At 39.8% G+C, this 20,700-nt stretch overlaps 1 protein-coding gene across 1 annotated transcript; it reads right to left on the reverse strand.

Moving 5' to 3' along the window:
* Positions 1–824: 824 nt before the first annotated feature.
* Positions 825–18,454, reverse strand: acvr1c (activin A receptor type 1C). Its single transcript, XM_085764942.1, has 9 exons — positions 18,247–18,454; positions 11,422–11,652; positions 6,068–6,310; positions 5,036–5,266; positions 4,771–4,938; positions 3,970–4,126; positions 3,543–3,667; positions 3,228–3,358; positions 825–2,110 (listed from the first exon to the last, which is right to left on the reverse strand). The coding sequence occupies exons 1-9, from the start codon at positions 18,314–18,316 to the stop codon at positions 1,985–1,987; spliced, it is 1,482 nt and encodes a 493-aa protein (XP_085621068.1). The 5' UTR covers positions 18,317–18,454; the 3' UTR covers positions 825–1,984.
* Positions 18,455–20,700: the final 2,246 nt, after the last annotated feature.

Consider the following 20,700-nt stretch of genomic DNA (forward strand, 5'->3'; position numbering starts at 1 on the left):
AACTTTCACATGAACTGATATTCGCCAACAAAGCAACAGGCTACTGTACACAGCTTATTCTCAAGAGGCTATACTGCTGATGCCGCACACAGTATCACCCAGTAATTCTGATACCTTCATGACAGGAGAATACGTAGAATATTGTGTCACCACTGATACTAAGCAGCTATATGGAACTGTGCAATCTGCCATAGCAAGAAAAAATATGAAACTTAACTTAACAAGTTAGACATGAATTTAAAGCCATGGTGTATGTAAAGTATGGATTTCTTTTTTTTTTTTCTTCTTATCCACAGCACCAGTTTCATCGTTTCACAAACTCTGTCAGTCAATCAGTCTGATTCACACATCTTTCAACAAAGGGTCACTTCACTTCACATGATATGAAACACACACAGAGACATGTGCACACAAGGACACACAAACACACCTGCACATGTGAGTGCATCTGACAAGCACACGCGGTGTGCAGATTTACTTGCGTGCACTTCCCCTAAGCCTGTTATGACAAAGGCTTTACCGGCCACGGCTGACAGTGGCATGAGTGACCCTTAAACTCAGCCATTACCCAAATCGTACTCTCCCAGTGATCTACAACCGGTGCTAATGTCCACTATTAACACAGCATGATATTGAATTAGATTAGCTAATTACAGAAGTATTGTTTTCTTGTTCTATGATTTTATCTTTATGGATTTTTTTTAAGAAACCTGCTGGGAAAACTGAGTCAGATCCACAGGATAACTAAATGAGTTGATACCTTTCCCTGTTCAAAACTACTGAAGTATAACACTGAAGTGAAGTTAGTTCATATATTTTTTTGATAATTTGAATTTCTCCCGTGTAATTTCTTTTGAATATTTCAGCAAACAAAACATACATTTTCACATTCATGAGCTCCAGTTCAGTCAAAAACTCACATTCAGTTGTCAGGTGGCAGGTGGCTCTTTCCAGCAGCTGAAAGATTTAAATGTGCAAAATCTGTGGTAGGAGTTCCTAGTTTTACTTCTCTTTACATTGATAACAATACATACATGCTTATAGTGCTGGTTTCTCCATGAGGCTGTTAGAGTGAAATGACATCTTTGAGATCCTTTTTTACTTAGTTAAAACTTGGTGATGCCAGAACATGCTCAAGTTGTTTAGGAAATCAAAATGTTTACAGTGACAATTTAAAGACTGAACTCGTGGCTGTCAGGCTCAGTTTTCATTTAGTTGAAGCTTCACACTATGACCCCTCAGCTCTTCTCTACCTGGTGCCCATCTGGTGGCACAAGATAAAAACACAATGAAAAGCACAGGTGTCATAGTTCACTTTCTGGAAAAACATTCATGTCTGCAGCAACGGTCAGTGGAGGCATGGCAGAATTAGATTACCAAAACCGAAAAGGGCTAGATATATTGGGTTTAAGTATCTCTTCTGTTCAGTCTTTTCCCCCTTGGAGCTTTAGACAAACCATTCATGTACAATAGTATTAGTTTAACTGTATAATGTGTATCATTTAAAACGATTCAGAACCAGTTAGCATTTGTCATTTGACATCATAGCATCTGTACCCTTTGATTGTCAGTTAGCATGCTACCTACCCAGCAGTACTGTGTTTGCTACAGGATATGGCACAAAAACATCACAATGTGCAATTTCAAGCTTTTGGACACTTCAAAATGTGTGAGGTAGCAAAACAATCTGTATATACATTAAACATGTTTTTATACTTCATATGGCTCTTCCTACCTAAACTTTAGCTGTTTGGTTCAAATTGGTCAGTCAGGCGTCAGACGCCTCCTACAATACTTTGGCACAACCAGCAACAGCCTGACGAAGCTCTCTGCAGGTGAACAGCGTGGCTGCGTCCTGAAGAGGGCAGCCTCAGGCCGTTAGAGAGGACAGCTTCTCCCTGTTTGCTCCCAGTATCCTCGTGTCGCACCAGTGCCGGCACCAGTGCTGATCTGAGGAGAGGGGTGGGGGGGTTAACGAACCCAACTACTCCTTCACGTCCTTGATGGCAGAGAGCTGAGAGACAGTTTTCTTGACCCGTAGAGCGGTGAGTCGAGCAGCAGAGTTAGCATACCAGCACTCTCTCATCAGTTTGCCCATCACACGCATGGCCTGGAAAATCAGTAAGGAGACAGTGTTGTTAAAATACAACTTCATTCACACAACTTTTGACTTAAATAACAAATATGACCGAAACTCTTCAACTTTTTGCATAAATTTGATGTATTTTCTCCCAATTTAAGGACATTTCTGGTTTCATATAACTTATTTCTGTTGTTGTTTTGTTTGTTTGTTTTTTGCAAAATTGTGTTAATCAAATTCATCTCTGTGAAGATTCCGGGTGAGTCACACTTATTTTGACACATTAAGCTGTTGCACTCTCAAGCCATTATCTGTGTGAACTGATTCGCCAAATCTCGGTTTCAGAAACTACTGTCATGCACAGACTTTCCCAACCATCATTGTTCAACCAGCTGACAAGCACTTGTTTTGTAGCATAATGAGTTATACTGTCAGCAGCTGCACAGAATTTCCCTGTGCAATAAGGGATTACGATCCAGATGTCAAGGGAGCTCAATTTTAGTTTTAGATAATCTTTATGAACTATTGCCACTGGGGTTTCTTGCCCTGCTGTACTTGATGTCACTGTGGTATCAGAGCCCAGCAGTTCAGTCGGTGCATAATATAATGGTTACAACTTCAAAATAGAAGTAAGGAATTTGTGAATCACCAGTTCATGTCGATGATTCTCATTGACCGACATTGTCATTCTTTCTTTTTTTCTTAGTCACTGTGATCTATTTTCAACTTGTCTTTAGCTCAGCTGTGAATTCACAGTTTTGTTAGGTTCAGCAAAAACCAGCCGGGCAGAAGCTCTGCTCATCATTCTGAAAATCTCTGAAAGCACCTTTCTCTAACACAGTCACACCATTGTGATAGCTTCTTTGGCTTTTGTGGTCGTCCTACTTACAAGTAAACGTCTGACTGGGGTGTATCATGCTGTGCAGCAGATCTGACGAAACTGATTTCAGTCAGCATGCAAGATAGCTCAGATGTTAAAAGCTACTGAATCTATCAGTGGAATCGATGACTCAGTGCACTCATTCAGTTTGTAGATTAAACATGCTTTCATACATTTACTGCACACCTTCATGTGCTATATAAACACAAAATGGTCCTACAATTTAGAGTTTCATGCCCACACTATAGTGATGGACTATATCTTCACCTCACAGCTCTGCCACTGGTTGGGAATGCTGGGTCTGAGTTTCTGATCACACACCACCTTCCTCATGTCTTCAATGGAAGGATCTGAAGGCACCAGGTCGTAATAAGGCAGCTGGAAATCTTCATGGAGTCCTGTTCAAACAGCAACAAATGGTGGTTTTCACTGTGATCACAAATTAGTCTTCAGTTAGTGTGTACAAACTGACAAAGCACATCAGACATTAGCATCAGTGCCACAGTGCAGTTTCCATTAGATATTCGTATAAATCTCTACAAATGAGTGGGAGTGTGTATGTGTGGGTGTGTTTTAACATACCCCTGACAGAGCATCTCCGGGCCAGTTCCCAGAACACCAGGCCTAGCGCGTAGATATCCGCCCGCTTGAATGACTCGAAGCTGTTCATATTGATTGTCTCATCCAGGATTTCTGGGGCCATGTACCTGTAGAGGACAAAATAATTAAGGTCTGATAATAATAAAAGAAAAAAAAGGTCAAGTACCTCTTTCCTTAATCAATTTGAGCATGTGAGTTTGTTGTGTGGAGTGGCTGCAGATAAAAACAAGCTAAATTTAGCAGATGTTATGTTGGACTACATTTGTCTTAATTCAGAACATGTTCACATCAGAGAATTTACAGTAATGATATCAAATAAAGCAGAGCAGGTTTAAAGTCACTTCAAACTTTCATGTTTCCATTGTTTGTGTTCATTGTGTGCTGTGATGTATAGAGTACTATATCCAACCTCTTGGTTCCCACTCTGTGGTTGGCTGGTATGTCTATGGTGTTGTTGTTGGAGTTGTGTTTCACGGCCAGACCCAAATCTGCAATGACTGCTGTACCGTTCTTCTTCACCAGGACATTTTTAGACTTTAGGTCCCTGTGAGCAATAGCAGGCTTCCCTAGAAATATATAAATAAATAAAGTTTTAAACTTAAAACAAGCTTTATATTAAGACAAAATGTTGGACCTTTCACAGATGAATGATATGAATCAAAATCTTCAGAGAATTAATGGAGCAGTAAAATCCCAGCACAAAATAGTAAATTGTTTGATCAACCTCTCAACCAAAGTCAAAATTAAAACAAATGAATACAGATTAATTGAATTTACTTTATAGATATACCAGTGATAGGCAAGTTGTTTACTCAGTTTTTAGGTAACTGACAGAAAGTGTATCATGTTTCAAGGACAAAATGCCAAATATATGCTGGTTGCACCTTCTTCATTATTACTACTGTTGCCTTTATTTTGATTTGAGGGTAATTTGATAAATCATATAGGTAATTCACTGTTAATTACAGTAAAATAATTGTTAGCTGCAGCCATTGCATTTCAATTTATCAACTGAAATACCTCTGTTTTGGGGAAACAGAGACAAACATTTAGAGTATGAATCTGGGTTATGATTATTCTTCTCTAATGTCCAAGAAGATGTTAGAATATAGTGACATATAATAATAGTAATAAAGGAAAGACTAAATAATCCTTTGACCTGTCCGATATGAGGTCAATGTGTTTCATGTTTCACTAATTAAAGTCTTACCCTGTGTGCCAATGATTTCCATGTGGAGATGTGCCAGCCCACTGGCTATTGACAAGGCCAGGACAATCATGCCTTCCATAGAGACTGTATACCTGTTCAGGTAGTCATACAGAGAGCCGTGCTCATGGTACTCTGACACCAACCAGAGCTGAGTCCACGAGCCATTATCTGCAGTACACAGAAAATAATACAGTCACATGTTGAGTTAGTTAGTAATTGTATAATTCAGGTATAGAGCTCATGGTACATCCCAAGCTTCAAACACCTTTGTTGTCAGCAGCGATGAAGCCCAGGATGTTCTCATGCCTGAGCATGATAGTCTGATAAATCTCTGCTTCACGAAACCAGGACCTCTCGTCCCTGGAGGAGAAAATCTTCACCGCCACGTCCTCTCCTCGCCATTTGCCCCGCCACACTTCACCGAATCGACCCTTCCCAATGGTCTCCTGCAGGACAATGGTGCGTGCTATCGTCCTCTGGACCAGCAGCGGCAGACCTGCAATAAGCATAGAATATACTAATTCCACCAGCAGGACTGTGAGCAGCAGAGATCACAGCTGAAAGCTATAGATAGATAGATAGATAGATAGATAGATAGATAGATAGATAGATAGATAGATAGATAGATAGATAGATAGATAGATATTCTTTATTATGGACTCAGGTCCATTATTAAAGCAGATATCAGTGGAATGTTTTTGTTAATATAAGTCCTAAATAGTCCTATTTTCCGTCAGCAATCACTTACATGAAGTATTTCAGCCTAAACACGAGTCTCTCCGTCACTCTGCTCTGCTGTAACCCGAGGAGAAAATTTTCCTTGTGGGATACAAGTGTTATCCAATGAGGAGAGAGAACGGCATGAAGGGCTGTGTGTGCAGCCAAGGGATGCGCGTGAATGTGGTGACGTAGCACGAGGACCAATTGATGCCTGACAAGGGCGGGGGCTGCTAACTCATGGTGCGTTCAAGGAAACTCGTACTTTGTGTTTTTCCTTCCTGTGAAGTCATACCAGTTCGATCTGGTACGAGTTCACGGGTCGGAAGTTACGAGTGGCCGTTATAGGGAACTTTCACAGACAACAGGACGGTAAAAACACGAGCTACGGGTTACCTGGAACGCTACCAAGTCGTAGTTGTGACTTGAAGCTGTAACTTACGGTTTCAAAAGCCTGCCTTGAACACAGCATTAGCCGAAACGGCCGTGCCGCTGTTATCTGCTTTAATTAATTAAAAGTCATTGGGAAATGCTGGAGAGTCTGTAATGAGATTTCAGTTGCTGGTGACGTTTCTCTCACCTGATCCAGAGCCAGAGGTGCTCATGTCATAGATCAGGTCTTGGAGACATCTGTCAGGCGACATCAGCATCTGGTCGTCCAGAGGCTCCTCTGGGTCCTGCTTGTGGGCCCGGCTGTAGGCACAGTGGTGGCCCTGCACAGCAAACACACCCAGAAGGATCCCCACACACAGGAGGCAGGACGGCACCAGGATCACCACAGTGAGCTGTGGTCTGCTCCAGCCCGTTTCTTCCAAAGGCCTCTCTGATAACGTACAAACATAGGTAACATGGTCATGTACATCCATCCAGGACTATTCACAAACACGTTCTCTGGAATACATCAGTAGGGTTGGGAGGGAAATTGCAATTTTGTGTTTTTGTCATGGAGCTCCTGTGATTGTTGCACCCTCTGCTGGCCATTGTTGATCATGGCATCAAGTGTGTTGTGTACAACAGAGTGAATGGAAGTTGGCCAATCAAGTGAAGAATAAATTACTGGTGTTTCATGACAGCTCTAATATGCAGACAGCCTTGTCTGATGTACTGTATCACACTTTTCTGACCTTAACACAGACTCTGAAAAAGTTAAGACACAGCCAGTTGGCAATATCAAGATTTACGAAGATGGAAATTGTACATTTGGCAGATGCAATGTTATGTTAGCCAAAAAACAAAAAACAAAAAAAACCTAAGTGTGGCAGACATAACTTTTTTTTTTTGCCCGAAATTTAATCAGTGTCTATAAATGTCATTTATCAAAAGTGATTAAAAAGATTCAGAAACACTGTGCCAAGAAATGCTTCTCTAAAAACCCCAAAACAAAATTCATTCATCAACAAGCCTCTTTCTTTAAACAAGTGGCACACACTGATCTAAAGCAGGTGCACTATAAGACCTGGTAATAAACTATGGGTTTTGCCAAACAATGTAACCTGGCATTTCTATCCATGACCTTCATTCTCTCTGTGGGTGGACAAAGAAGACTCAACACAAAACAAAAATAGCAGAGCTGGTGGGCACTGTGATGATATCAAATTTGCAGATATGCTGACCAAAGTGTTCACAGTGAATAATGTGATAACACTGCTGCACAGCACTACAATTAAATGAGAGGTCTTGGCTTAAAAATAAATAATTTTCCATGAACAAGACTAATCATCATAGATTTCTCATATTAACTATGAACTCTTTCAACATTTATATGAGCGTAGTAATAACCCTGTGGTTCCATGTTTCTTTAGCCTTTCCATCTTCTCAAATCCCCAAAGAATGAAATGTCCTCACCAGGAGCCGCACACATGCAACATCTGCAGATGACCCAATGTACAAAGCATATTGAACTAAACCACAGTTTCTTAAGACATCTTTAGCCTTTTACCCAAATTCACATCCAACTGGAGCTCAGATTATATGATGGAAAACAAGACTTTACTCTCCTCTGGCCCAATGGCAAACAACCTTCTAGACTGCAACTATTTTTTTGCCAAGGTAATAAAGGACAATAAATTTAACAGAACTGTAAATACAGCTACACAGACCCACTACCTAGTGTATAGCTTAAGACTGCAAATGCTATCTCCTCTTTAGGCCTGCAGAGAAATGGCACTATAGGACATGAAGTTTTAATGCGTTAAATATACACAACATACCACACAAACTCACATACTGATATTTAGCAGAGCAGTGGAACAGATTGATTGTAGTGTCCTGATTCAGAGTCGACACCATCACAGCCTCAGGCTGTTGCCCCGACCAGTCTCATCAACAGTCTGCAGCACCTCTCACTTTAGAACCTCCTGCACAACCTCTGCATTTTATGAAAGTGACCGTTCTCTGGCAATTCAATCCCTCTTACCTCAGACAAATAAATCAGTGGAGGAGTGTTTTGTTTATTTGATGTTAAAAATTAAGAATTGAATTGTGTGATATGCAAAAACATTATATTGTCAGTATATGGACAGATATTTGATTAAGATTTCAGTTGGGATGCTCATTTTTGCTTTTCATATTCACTTAAAAAATATAAAATTGATTATGTGATTTTTATTTGGTCCCAAATCAACGTATCCTTTTACATCCGGAGAATAGGATTTATTGTCCATTTCTGTAGCAACTCAGCATATGGTGCTGACACAGCAGTGTTGTGACACATTTTACTATTATCACAAAGAATGGCAGCTCCTGCAATTTGAATATCACACTTGTTGGTGATATTGAGAATTTGTTTACATTGTGATTAATTGTGAAGCCCTAAATGTAATTAATCATTATTATGTCACACCATGATCATGGGTAAATATTGTCAAATATTTAAAATGCAGGAAGAAGAAACCTCATCTGTTGTTTAGAGGTGCAGCATAGGAAGCCAGAATATTACATCTTCTTTTAGTGATATCTAGTGGCTTTTTGTTCTCTTACCTGTTGTATGTTTCATTGTAGAGTGTGCACTACAGAAGTAGCAAGAACTTGACCATGAACATCTGAAATGTGAATACAGCCACCAGACTGTATCTCAGTGGCTCTCTTCAGTGCAATCAATAAGATAGTTAAATAGTTCAAAGTTGAAAACACATTGAATTGAGTGTTTTGTCTTTTTTCATTTACTATTTAGACTTTTCTTAAGTCTGTTAATTGATCATGTTAACTGGTAATTGATGAGTCAGTCAACAGGTAATTAATTAAAACTGTAGATCTGTTTAATTAATGCAGTAAGTCAGTCGGAAATTGAGCAATTAATGTGATTCAGGAAAAAAAGGCTTTTATGTGTTTTGAAGCACTGAAATAAATATGAATGTAATATAATGTTTAGGTTAGGGTTTGAGTTCAAACACAGTGTTTAATGTGGCGTCAGAAGAAGCCTCTCAATATTGGGCAATGCAATGGTTTCTTTTTTCTTTTCTTTTTTTAAACGTTTAAATGTTAAAGGCTGCACTGATGCAAACATTCACATGAACACTCGTCAAATGACTGTGTATCAGGTTTGCTGATATTGACAGACTCAGATATTTATCACCTGGCTCTGCAGTTATCCTTAGCTACAAGAAGTCTTTAAGCATCTCTCAACTTATTTTTATTTTATTTATTTTTTTGCCTCTACAACTTGACTGATTCGGGTCACTCTCATCAACCACTTCCAGCTGCAATATGGAGCTATTTCCAGGGAAAAGCCCAGACAGAACTACTGGACTCTACCTTAGACAAAGTTAGCAGCCAGCTGCTGGACATGGTGGAGCTTGGTGGTCCAAATAAGGATAAAAACATAGCTACAAATGAATGTTGGACTTTTTATCACATGGACAGAAACATGTCTCTGGGGGAATTCAAATGTTAAACATGTAATTTTTACAGGGCAGAACAACAACAATGAGTGTATTTTCGGTGCATTAGAGCTGCCTAAAAAATAATAAATATAACTATAACAAGTCAGATTTACATTCTTTATTAATCACAGGAGACTATAAAGTATGTAATAAGAATAAAGTAAAATTAGATATAGCCTACAGACATGCAAATAAACTGTATATATTAAGCGTATAGCGTTAGTTCTGGCAGGCCATGACGTCAAGCTCTAATCAGCACAGCGTAACTGTCTTCACCTGTGCAGGTCAGCTGATGGCTCAGCTGACTCCCCTATTGGGGAACTACATTCAGGGCGCGCTGTTTAAACTGCTGTAGCCCGACGTCACCTCCCTTGCTGCTGCTGCTTCCTCTGCCGGCTTTTTGCAACCCACCTCCGCCCCAGCTCCTCCTGTCATTATATCTTGTTGGTTGCTCTGCTCTGTCTGGGTTTTCTTTGCTGCTGCGCTCCCTGCTTATGCCGTTCATGATGGCTCGTGAAGGGCAGGAAGGTGCTCTTCCTGCCTCAGGCTTTCCACGCAAGCGCGTGGAAGAGCAGGGGGTCCCAGAACAGTACCATACCGCCAAATTAAACTGTGCAAGTAAATAAATATTATTTTGACATAGTGGTCCTGACAGAAATAAAGGTTTGAAATATTTAAAAAAATGTGTGTGTGTGTGTGTGTGTGTGTGTGTGTGTGTGTGTGTGTGTGTGTGTGTGTGTGTGTGTGTGTGTGTGTATATATATATATATAAAACATTAACAAAGCAAATGTCTATGAACCCTAAGTATCTCCCTGACCTCCAAGCACTTTCCACTGAGGCGTATATCCACAGGTGTAAAGTAATCTCCCTCCACTTTAAGGCCAACTTCCACCCTGCAGACCCATGAGAGGCTTTTAACTTGCAGTCGAGCTACATGCCTGACAAAGTATTTATTTATAAATCAGGGGAGGGAGGGGGAGGATCACTAACCGCCGTCCCATAGCCTCTGCCAGATTTGTTATGTCACAGGATCTAGTAGGATCAGCATCCGCCTCGTCTAGCCGGGGCCAGAATGAGTGGGAAATCCCACACTTGGGATTGAGCTGGTGCTGCTGTTGACTGAATGCGGTAAATACTGAGCAGCGTGACATTAGCTGACAGTCTGAGTAGATGAATCCATGTTAAAGGAACAAGATAGAAACAAGATAAGCAACGCAGAAGCATTTTTTTCAATCCGTCCTGTACTTTTGGTTTTTATCTCTGTCTTATGCTGTATTGTATGATTCTGATCTGGTGTTTTAAATTAAATCTGCCGATTCTTGTGTTATTTTATACTTCTTGTCATTATCCCTTTTGGGCACTAGTTTTTTTAAGTATAAATGGGGAGGCAGAGAGAGGGGGAATGACATGCAGCAAAGGGCAGAGTCGGGATTCGATACGGGGCCGGCTGCGGCGAGGACTGTAGCCCCTGTACATGGGGCACCTGCTCTACTAACCGAGCTAACAACGCCTCACTCAACCTTTTAATGAACTTGACTGATGGGAGGAGTTTACACGTGAAGAGTTCATTTGCAAAAGCAGATAAATGCCATTTTGAAAAAGATGAGCTGATGCTTTTGAATTATTCTTTGTATAGTGTTGTTTTCAATAAAGCTTTATTTTTTTGAGCTACATCTGTTTTGTTACGTCTCATCTACTTGGTCAAAGCCACTCAACTTTGGTTTGACTGATATCACTTGGTGTAAATAATAATTAAAAATTGTTTTGAAAAATTTTTGAAAACGGAGTTATCTGCTTTCGCAAATAAACTCTTCACATACATACATTGTGCAATAAGATCTAGAGACTGAGGCAATTATTAGGGCAAAGATTGTAAGTGTTCCATGTTGTTTTTGTATGTGTGTGCATGGTTGAATGATTGCTGGCTGCAGCCAAAGTACAGCACTGATTGACCAAGATACATTTTCCTCCAGGGACAATAAAGTTTATTTTAATTTTGATTGATTTATTTCATTGATTGGAATGATGTAATATTGATAATATTGACCATACCTGGGTGTAGGTGGAGAGTCTCGTTGTTGCAGAAGTCAGTGAAACAGCAGTTCCTCTTGGAGACATTGCGGGAGCTATAGCAGAAGACCTGGCCCTTCATCTCAGAGGGCGACAGACAGGACTTTACCGTCTCCTCCTTCCCGTCAATCAACATCACAGAGTTCCAGCAGGCGCCGTCTGCTGTCGTCTCACAGGTGTGGTTGGTGCACAGCTGGCACACACACTTCAGCCCTGAAACACATTGTATCACTCAACATAACAGTTTTCTTCACAGACAATCTCTGGGTATAAATACATCGATTAGTGAATTGCATGAAAAGGGAAGCTGCAGAAACACTTCCCTTCACAGATTGTTTAATGTTTAGAAGCGGGATGCTCCTGTTAGGTAAGGAGGTCTACGCTCTTAAATGGATGGAGGCGGAGGAACCTGTATAATGCCTCTTACTTTAACACCCAGATAATCTTGTGTTCTACTTGTAGCTGCTGTCATGCTTTGTTTGATAACCCTGGGAGTGATTGATAAGGAAGGCTGCAGGGCCTGCTCCTTGGAAAAAACCTGGGGCCTCATTTATCAAAGAGGGTGTAAAACTGCTACTAAATATTTGCGTAAGGCGAAAAGATGAAAATGGCGTACACCCTAAATATTTACACCTTTTTCAGATCAATCAAACTGTGCGTACGCACAACTCTCCGCAATTAATCACACAGGACTCAAGAATGGTGCACACGTGAACACAGCTCTTACTCCGCCCCCGGAACGCCTATATACAACTATATATGGTCAGCACGTGCATATTTAATTAGCCATGTGCTCTCTGTGGCGCAGCAACTTTTGTGACAACAAAGTGACAACGGAGACAACGGGCGGAGGACGGGGGAAAGAAGCGGAACTTCTCCGCTTCTCCGAAAGCAGATACACGGGCAATAAATCAGTCAGAAAAATGATCTTGCATTTTAATAAGCTACAATAAAAACAAAAACCTCCCAAATCTCAACAAAAGGGAGCAGAAAGAAGAAGAATCTTATGTAATCTGCCCGTTTATCCCAGAAAATCTTTTTTTTTTTTTTTTTTTTTTTACCTAGATGTTAAAACAATGTAGGAAGCAGGACGATAGTTACCATTACTTTGCAGGCCTTTCCACTACACAGTTACAGCTCTACTGGACTCGGTTTAGGTCATTTTCCATTAGGCTACAGCTGAGTCCTTCACAGTTCCTCCTCAGGGCCGCGTTGTCTCACTCTTTATTCTCTCCTCTCGTCAGCTCCAAACACACGTGCACCTCGTTAACTCAGGTGACAGAATAATAACAGTCTAGGCTGCAGATCAGTTTGCGCTGCTGCCGATGTGTTTTTGAACTTGGATGGTTTGATCCTTGTCAGACGTCACACATAGCCTAATCAAAAAAGCAAAATCCACAATCCGCTCTGTTTATCAATGAACATAAAGCCTAGTGTTATTATAGAGCGGGTTGGATTGCCAGCATCAACGGTCCACCACTACCACAATTACTTCAAAAAATCCTACTGTGCTCTTCTAAATGTAGCCTACTCCGCTCCGCTCCTCTCTCCCTCTCACACTGCAGTTCTCTGACTCAGCAACGGTGTCGCCAATTCCTCCTGTTCCTCAAAAAAGGCGTACGCCAGGGTCAAAATGGGTGTAAATGTCCGCACTTTTCCCCGTCAGGTTTTGGCTTGATAGATCCCAAATTTGGCGGAGAAAAGTGCGTACGCACAAAACGAGGGGAAAATGGCGTAAAAAAAGGTGTATCCACAATGATAAATGAGGCCCCTGGAAAGAAATGTGTGAAGAATGTTCATTATTTAATATAGCTAACTATAAACATGAGTTGGTTAAAATAGAAAAAAATATATTCAGAAAAATTGGTGAATTATTACATTTGAAGATTAAATCTCTAAGACACAAAAAGTTTTGTTTTTTTGTTTTGTTGTTTTTTTGCCTTTACCAAAGTCTATACACGGCTTCATTCTTGTCAAATTCACGTCATCTCTGTATATATTTTATAGGTCATTTATAAACTGACTGGTGAGAACTACTCAAGGTTAAGTTATAAATAAATAAATCTAAAATCTGAATCTGAATCTATGAGATGTTTGGATACAGTTCATCCTTGACAACAGCTCACTGACTTTATATTGGGTGCCACCGAACGTGAATCCAACAGGGCTAACAATCTTTAAGAGTCGAGACTGTCTTGAATGTAAAGGTTATTAGTGTTATACATGTTACTATTTTTTTTACATTTGATTGAATACGGATAACAAATAAGAATACTGATGACACTTAACAAAATTAAGTGCTTGTATTACTGTAAGTGTGTTTTCAAGGGGAAATTTAAGGGAGATGAAAAAGCCCCAAACACTGTATGATTTTAACTTTTTAGGTTTAGCAGTGGCATTTTTGAAGTAGAAGTGGAGTAATCGGATGTACTACTGCAAAAGAAATAATAAATCTTCTTCTCAAATTTTGGCTGATAACACCAGACATTAAACTATACATTACGTAACTAGAAAGATTGGGAAACTTTCTGGAGATGGTGGTGAATGGTCACCCTTTGCTGAGCTTTGAAATGTATTTTCAAGGTCCGAAACAAGAGCTGAATCAGTGAAAGAGTTTCTTGTTAAGAGTTTTAAATGAGATGTAAAGATCTAGACATAAAAGTCACATAAATCATAAAGGAGGACAAGCTGCTATGGTCTTAAGCTTTAGATTAAAGCTACAGTTGCCATGAAACAAATAACTATAAAGTTAACTATATAAAATGAAACATGGTGGGACCAAGTGTTGATCCCTGGGGCACACCACAACAAAACATTTCTATAGGATGAATATGAAAAGAAACGATACCAGAACATTTTCTGTCAGAAAAGTCATAATTACAACACATGAAGCCCATGAACACTGGTAGATTGAAGATTATGATACTGTACAACAGAAAACAGAATACCTCCAAAGAAGCAACATCTCCTAGCTAATTAACTAGAAGACAAATGTCATGGACTGAAACCTGGTTTAAACCAATTGGACAGAGGCCATTGACTCTCCGCTAGCTGTGCAGTCATTAACATAAGCTATCAGGACAAACAAGATCCAGTGTCTAGAGGAAAGTCCTTAACTCAGACCATCTTTTTCAATACTGGTTTCACTTTCTTCTTCTTCTTCTGAATGCACAAAATTCTAATAAAGCGAATAAATGATCCTTGAAAAACCAGCCACATGAAATGATAGATACTTCAATGGACAAGACACTGGCATTGGAATAAGATTCAGTACTGTCTGACCAAACTGTGTGGTTATCGCCAGTATTGAAGTACTGCAATTATGTTCAAATTTCCTAATTTATTATTATAATTTATGGAGAGAATGACAAAAAATCCTACCCCAACCTCGCAGCACTTAGGCCTAAGTACATTTGTATCTATATTGAAGATCTAACATTTAAAAATGGGCTTTAGTAAAAAGGGTTAACCATAACTTCCTAAAAGTGAGGGGCACTGTAGTTTATAATAAATGTTACTTATGAATGAATAAGTAGCATATTTTGGGGGACTACGGTTTTGAGTTGAAGATCATAACATATTTAATGTCTCATAATTGAGAGAAACATGTAAAAGTGTAGCTGTGTGGTGTATGGGATATTTTAGCAGAACAATTAATTATATAATAATTAGTTGGTCTATTAATTGGAGTTATTTACAAATAATGTAGAACAAAATAGAATATGACCAACCTTATGTTTTAAATGGTTTTGTAAAGCTCCCACCGTGAGGCAGACCATTTGACAAGAGGCAACAACATATTAGGACCTGGGTTCATGGGAAACCTGACTGGAAAATTACAAAAAAATATTTTCTATTATATCTTTGGGTTGCCTGGCAACAATTTTCTCAAGGACAATAATTTATTGGATAAAGTTTAAATACACTGTAGCTCTGTAACTGAGGAATAAGAAGATGTGTATTTTACAAAGCAGAATGACCAAGAATTTACATGTCCTTCCATCGTTTACGGTGGCAAGGAAGTGATCGATTTGTTCTCTCTCTCTGTTGTTTAGCAATGTTGGAGGGGAAAAAAACACTGAGGGAATGGGAGCTATATACACCAAATATGTCTACAGTTTGCAAAACTAGAATTGCACGCTCAAATTAAACAGCATCAACACAATATGTTGGAGTCTTTACTGCCTGAATGTAACCAAACCATGTGTGTTCTGTCACATTGGATGTACTGTAACATTTTAACTGATCAGACACCTTAAATAGAAAAATCTTTCTGTCAAATCCAGCCTTGGCATCCATCTGCACTGTCAGCATGAAACGGTAAAGTCTGTGGCCTCTATGGTTATGTCATGAATTTACACTTGCACACCTTCCAGGGCCACAAAATCCATTCTTCCTTTCACAAATCATGAGTAGGCTATATAGGGAAGTGGGGCTGGAGCCTTAACCTTCAGGTTTCACTGTAGACTGACTGAACCTCACGCAGTCTAATATGACACTGTTAACAAAACTGGGCAGTTGTTGCCCCTTAGTAGAATTTCCCACCTGAGTATCACAGACTCCTAAATCTCACAGCTTCATCTCCCAGTCTCTCTGCTACAGCTGGATGGGTCTCTATCTCTGTATAGTGTGAGTCAAAACAACCAAACCAACACTATGTGACAAGAACCAGAAATCAAGGAAAGTGACATAAACGCACTGGAGCTCTTACAACACAGAAAACACAAAAAGTGTTGTGGAATTGGAGCTTTTGTGCCTTATTTTGTGTCTTATTGTGCAATAAATGGAAGATGTTTTAAAATCACTGTGATTGCAGTTGTTTGGCCTTGAAGCTACTAATAAATTGTTTTGTGCACATTGGACTTGATTTTTGTGGTTATCCTGGATAAAATGTGAAAGGTGCATCTAAAAATCCGTACTTTTACACAGGCTGGAAATGGGTTAACATGTTTCCTATCATTTCCTAAGAACCCCTAACAGCAGCCCCTCTTAATCCTCGCCCTCCCAACAATATGAGTCATTTCCTAAGGGAACAAAATATATGTCCTCCTGAACATAAAAATACAACCACCACGTAGGTGTCACCGGCAATATTGAGTCAGTTAGAACTGAGTGTCTGATAATTAAATTGGACCAATTTCACTCAAAAAGAGTATCAAAGGCAGGGTAGTCAGACCCTGAGGTGGGCAGATTCCTTGAACAAAGACTCACAATGGCGCCAATAATATATATTTTTTTTTTGACGGTGGCAGCTGACAGAGTTTGCACAACTCTCCAGAATACTACTCATCAGATGCATTAACAGAGGTCTTCAGCACATGCCTATTCTGAAAAGTAAAATTTATACATTATATTACAAAGGGATCAATATGAGAGATAAAATGCAGCCACATTCAATCTGGAATCAGTGTATCTCTGAGAAGAGCTGCACACTTGAATTTGTGTGTTCAATTGTATTTTTGCAAAATCAAACTTGCAATAAGTGCACTTCAGTTGTGGCTGTGTACAAAACAAGAAATGTCTGATGAAGAGTCCAACCAGCTGTTTGCCCCTCTGTGAATTTGCTGAAAGAGCTGCCACACACGTTTTTCGACTGAGTGTTAATGCCTCATTCAGAGCCAGAACTATTAGCAGCTAAAAAACAGGGAGAGAAAAGGTCAGTGCACTGCACCCACTGCGGTTTTTAACAGTGCACACACCACAACCAACCGGGGGGTCACCAGCAGCAGGTGCAGGCTGTTGACATATTTCCTGGTATCCTTAATCCAGTCCTCTGTTTTTTGACTTAATATGTATAAGAGGCATTTGTATCACCAAAAGGCTGATTATTTCCATTATTGATGAATCAGATGATTATTTTTCACAGTTCACTGTCCTGGTCTATAAAAAGTCAGGAAATCCCATAGAAGACACCAACATCAAGTCCAACATGATATCTTCAAATAACTTGTTTTGTCAAAATCAACAGTCTAAAATCAATTGATAGAGGGGGGGGGGGAAGCAAAGCTGCGAATCCTTATTTCAACTTGCTTCAACTATTCCGGTGTTTGTTCCTAAGAAATGACTGAGTTATCAATTATTTATAAAAGAAAAGAAAAAAGCATCATATTATTTTTTGTTGGACTGATCGATCAACTAATTTGAAATCGAAATCGAATCGAAATCGAAATCGAAAGCCTTTATTGTCATTATACATCAGTACAACGAAATTATGTTGCTACTCCACTGGGTATACAATCAATAAATAGTAAATTGTGTAAAACTCTTGTATGAAATTACTTCCATTCAGTCAGGTAACAGTCCACATAGACAGGAAAACAATCCTGTTGTATGAGAGTAAATTAAAATATTTGCTGAAAACAATGACATCATAATCTCATCATAATCTTGCAGCATGAGCAGTGACTTTACAATGAGAATAAAGAGTCAAACTGACTCCAGACAGTTTACTGTAACTCAAGGCTTCCTTTAGAGCTCTCTCTTTTTTCATTTCTAAAATTGTTTCAACAATTTATTGTAATAATGTCTTTGAATTCTGAGATTTAAATAAACCTATGGGAAATTCACTCTCTACTTTTTGTAGGACCTTTTTGGTGCTTTTTGATTTATTAAACAATCACTAAAACTTCAAGGTAGTAGGCTATACATTCTCCCATGTTTCTTGAAAGCAGCTTTGCTGATAACAAGCTAATTAAAAGTCAGTTGAGCAGCTACGACAGTGTAGCTACTGTTCAATAACTAATGGGTTGATAGTTGTGCGAATGCATGTGATAGGTAGCCTACATGATGCAAACTGAGCCACTGTACCTGCAGTCAGCTGGGCGACCGACAGGAAGATCAACGCCGCTTGAAGACTCTGCTTCCCGGGACAAGTCATGGCAAGTGCCGCATCTGCTCCCCCCTTTCTCCGACGCACTAGGGTTTGTTTTTTTTTCTTTTACGCAGCTACAGTAAACACAACATCGCACATTGCGGTGAAGTCCGACGGCCGCACAGCCCTCTACTAAAGCCTCTCTTAGTAAAAAAAAAATAAAAAAATGAGCGGGTGAGGAAACTGTGCAACGCAACGAGAGCTTTTGCTCCGCCTCTGTTGACTAGGAGTTTAAGAGGATTAGCGCTGCAGACCTCAGATAAAGACATGTGAATGAGAGCCAGAGAGAGAGAGTGTGTTGCACATCCATTTAAGTGCTGCAGGTCCAGTCAAACACCACCTCCTGTCTGCTGATTGAATATGGAAATGACCTGATCAATCAGGTGTAGCTTCTCACTTATTTACTAAGTGCTCACTGTGAAAAGGAAACAGGACAAATTGTTCAGAGTACACTGAATAAGTTGAAGTAGACTACAAAACTATTAACACACACAAGCCCAACGGAAATATGAATATTATAATAGTACACAGTCTATGGTGACCCCTGGTTTCCAGAGAATGGTAGAAATAGCCAGATTAACCTGTTTAGGCCATCCAGATTATGATGCAGTTTTATTTTTGTCTATCTAGTACTCCAGACCTGACCACAAGGACCACAAGATTATGTAATACTGTAAAAAATCATATTTGTGATGCTGAACTTGGACAAATGTACATTTAATTACACGACCACAGACCAATTAAAAACTGTGTCCCCTGAACGACTGGCAGTTCTCTTGGTAATCCAGCCATAAGCAGCCTATCTTGCACCCATGAGGCCGTTTCAATTCCCCTCTCTGGATGTGGGCAGCACTCAGGTCAGCAAAGCAGGAGAAACCGGGTTAGACATATACCACTGCTAAACATCCCTCAGGCAAAGAGTAAACAGTGCTGTACATTTACCTGTGTGCAAAGCTCCACTCACCTGTATGCATTGCGTGATTTACAGCGGGGCATGTGGGACCAAGTCATGTTTCTGCTGCTCAGGCTCCATGGCAACAACAGGTGCCAGTGTCACCAGGGAGAGTGAAGGAGTGAACTGATCTTAATCCCAAAGACTACATGAGCACAAAATGTAATTTTCCATGCATTTGCAGAAAAGTGGAGGCAGACTACATGTTCTGTACAAACAACAGAATCTGACCTGGCATGTATGTAGAGGTACATTACCAGCAGCATCAACACAGGTGAGAACAGACACAGTGAACTGTAAAGTTTAGAAATGTCCAGTTTAACATATTCAGAACCAATTACACCTGACTCAAAAAAAGATTCCTTATATTGGTGTGTGACTCTTGGGTTTTGTACATTAATGTCTTTGTTAAATTCATATGACTAAATATAATCTCTATGGAAACTGTTGGTAATGAGCTTCCTTTTTTCTCACATGTCATAGAATTGCACAGCATGTGTTCAAACCCAGTATAGAACCTCGGGGAAACAAGATGTTAATCTAAAAGTGGTGGTGTCATCAAACCTCTGCGCCGGATCAAATGACTCTATACGAGGACAGTCTAAATAGAAGACTGACAGCTGTTGATACATACAAGCAGGACATTTCAGCACCATCAGGCACCCACTGTTGTGTTTCTATCATCTGGCCCAAAACTCTTGTGGCATATTAATGAGTCTGCAAACCATCAAGAGCCTAGTGTCTATTTGACATCTGCCAAGATATCCGCTGTGCATGCAGTTTCAGTTTACAGCTGATAGAGAAAAGGCCTGGGCTTCTGACCTTTCCCAAATTAATATTAATTCATTTGTTATATTTGGCAGCACAGATGCCAAACTTGTCACAGGACAGTAATAGATTAATGTGCAGAATTTACGGCACGTGAATTAAGGAAATTAGGGCAAACTAACATTTCTTCTAAATAGAGGGTGGCACTGAATTATGGAATTGGGGTTTAAGCCACAAGGCTTTAAAGCTGTAACAGTCTGGACTGGACTGGACTGGACTGGACTGGACAAGAGGAGTAATAGGGTATAATTTGAAACCACAGTTGGCTCAAATGCAAGTGAAATACAACTTACATACATACAGAATGAGTATATATGAGTAATGAACTGTCTCAGCACCAAAGGTGTGGAAAAACAAAACTCAAATGTGAGTAATCCAGTGCAGTAAAACAACTATGGGTTTACATGTTGATGGGATGGTGGTGCTCAATGAAAAGTCAGGGACTCACCAAACTCCAACAGAATTAATCTTCTTTGGCACAAGAGCACAGGCATTGGATGACCACAGGTAGGAATCATGTATATCTATACAAAATGTCATTCCACAGCTGTTGAAATGCACAGTATGAGTACGGACCAGTAGTGAACTGACAGACTGAGTGAGTGAGTGA

The sequence above is a fragment of the Trachurus japonicus genome, chromosome 21, assembly GCF_045865225.1.
Source record: "Trachurus japonicus isolate A0001 chromosome 21, Traja_1.0".
Lineage (NCBI taxonomy): Eukaryota > Metazoa > Chordata > Actinopteri > Carangiformes > Carangidae > Trachurus > Trachurus japonicus.

Bases quoted from the DNA above. Each gene is read 5' to 3' on its own strand.
- acvr1c (XM_085764942.1), bottom strand. From the start codon at position 18,316: ATGACTTGTCCCGGGAAGCAGAGTCTTCAAGCGGCGTTGATCTTCCTG. The intron at 11,653-18,246 runs GTACAGTGGCTC...AATGTGTTTCAG, and splicing joins GGTCGCCCAGCTGACTGCAG to GGCTGAAGTGTGTGTGCCAG. The intron at 2,111-3,227 runs GTGAAGATATAG...CTGATTTTCCAG, and splicing joins ACCAGTGGCAGAGCTGTGAG to GCCATGCGTGTGATGGGCAA.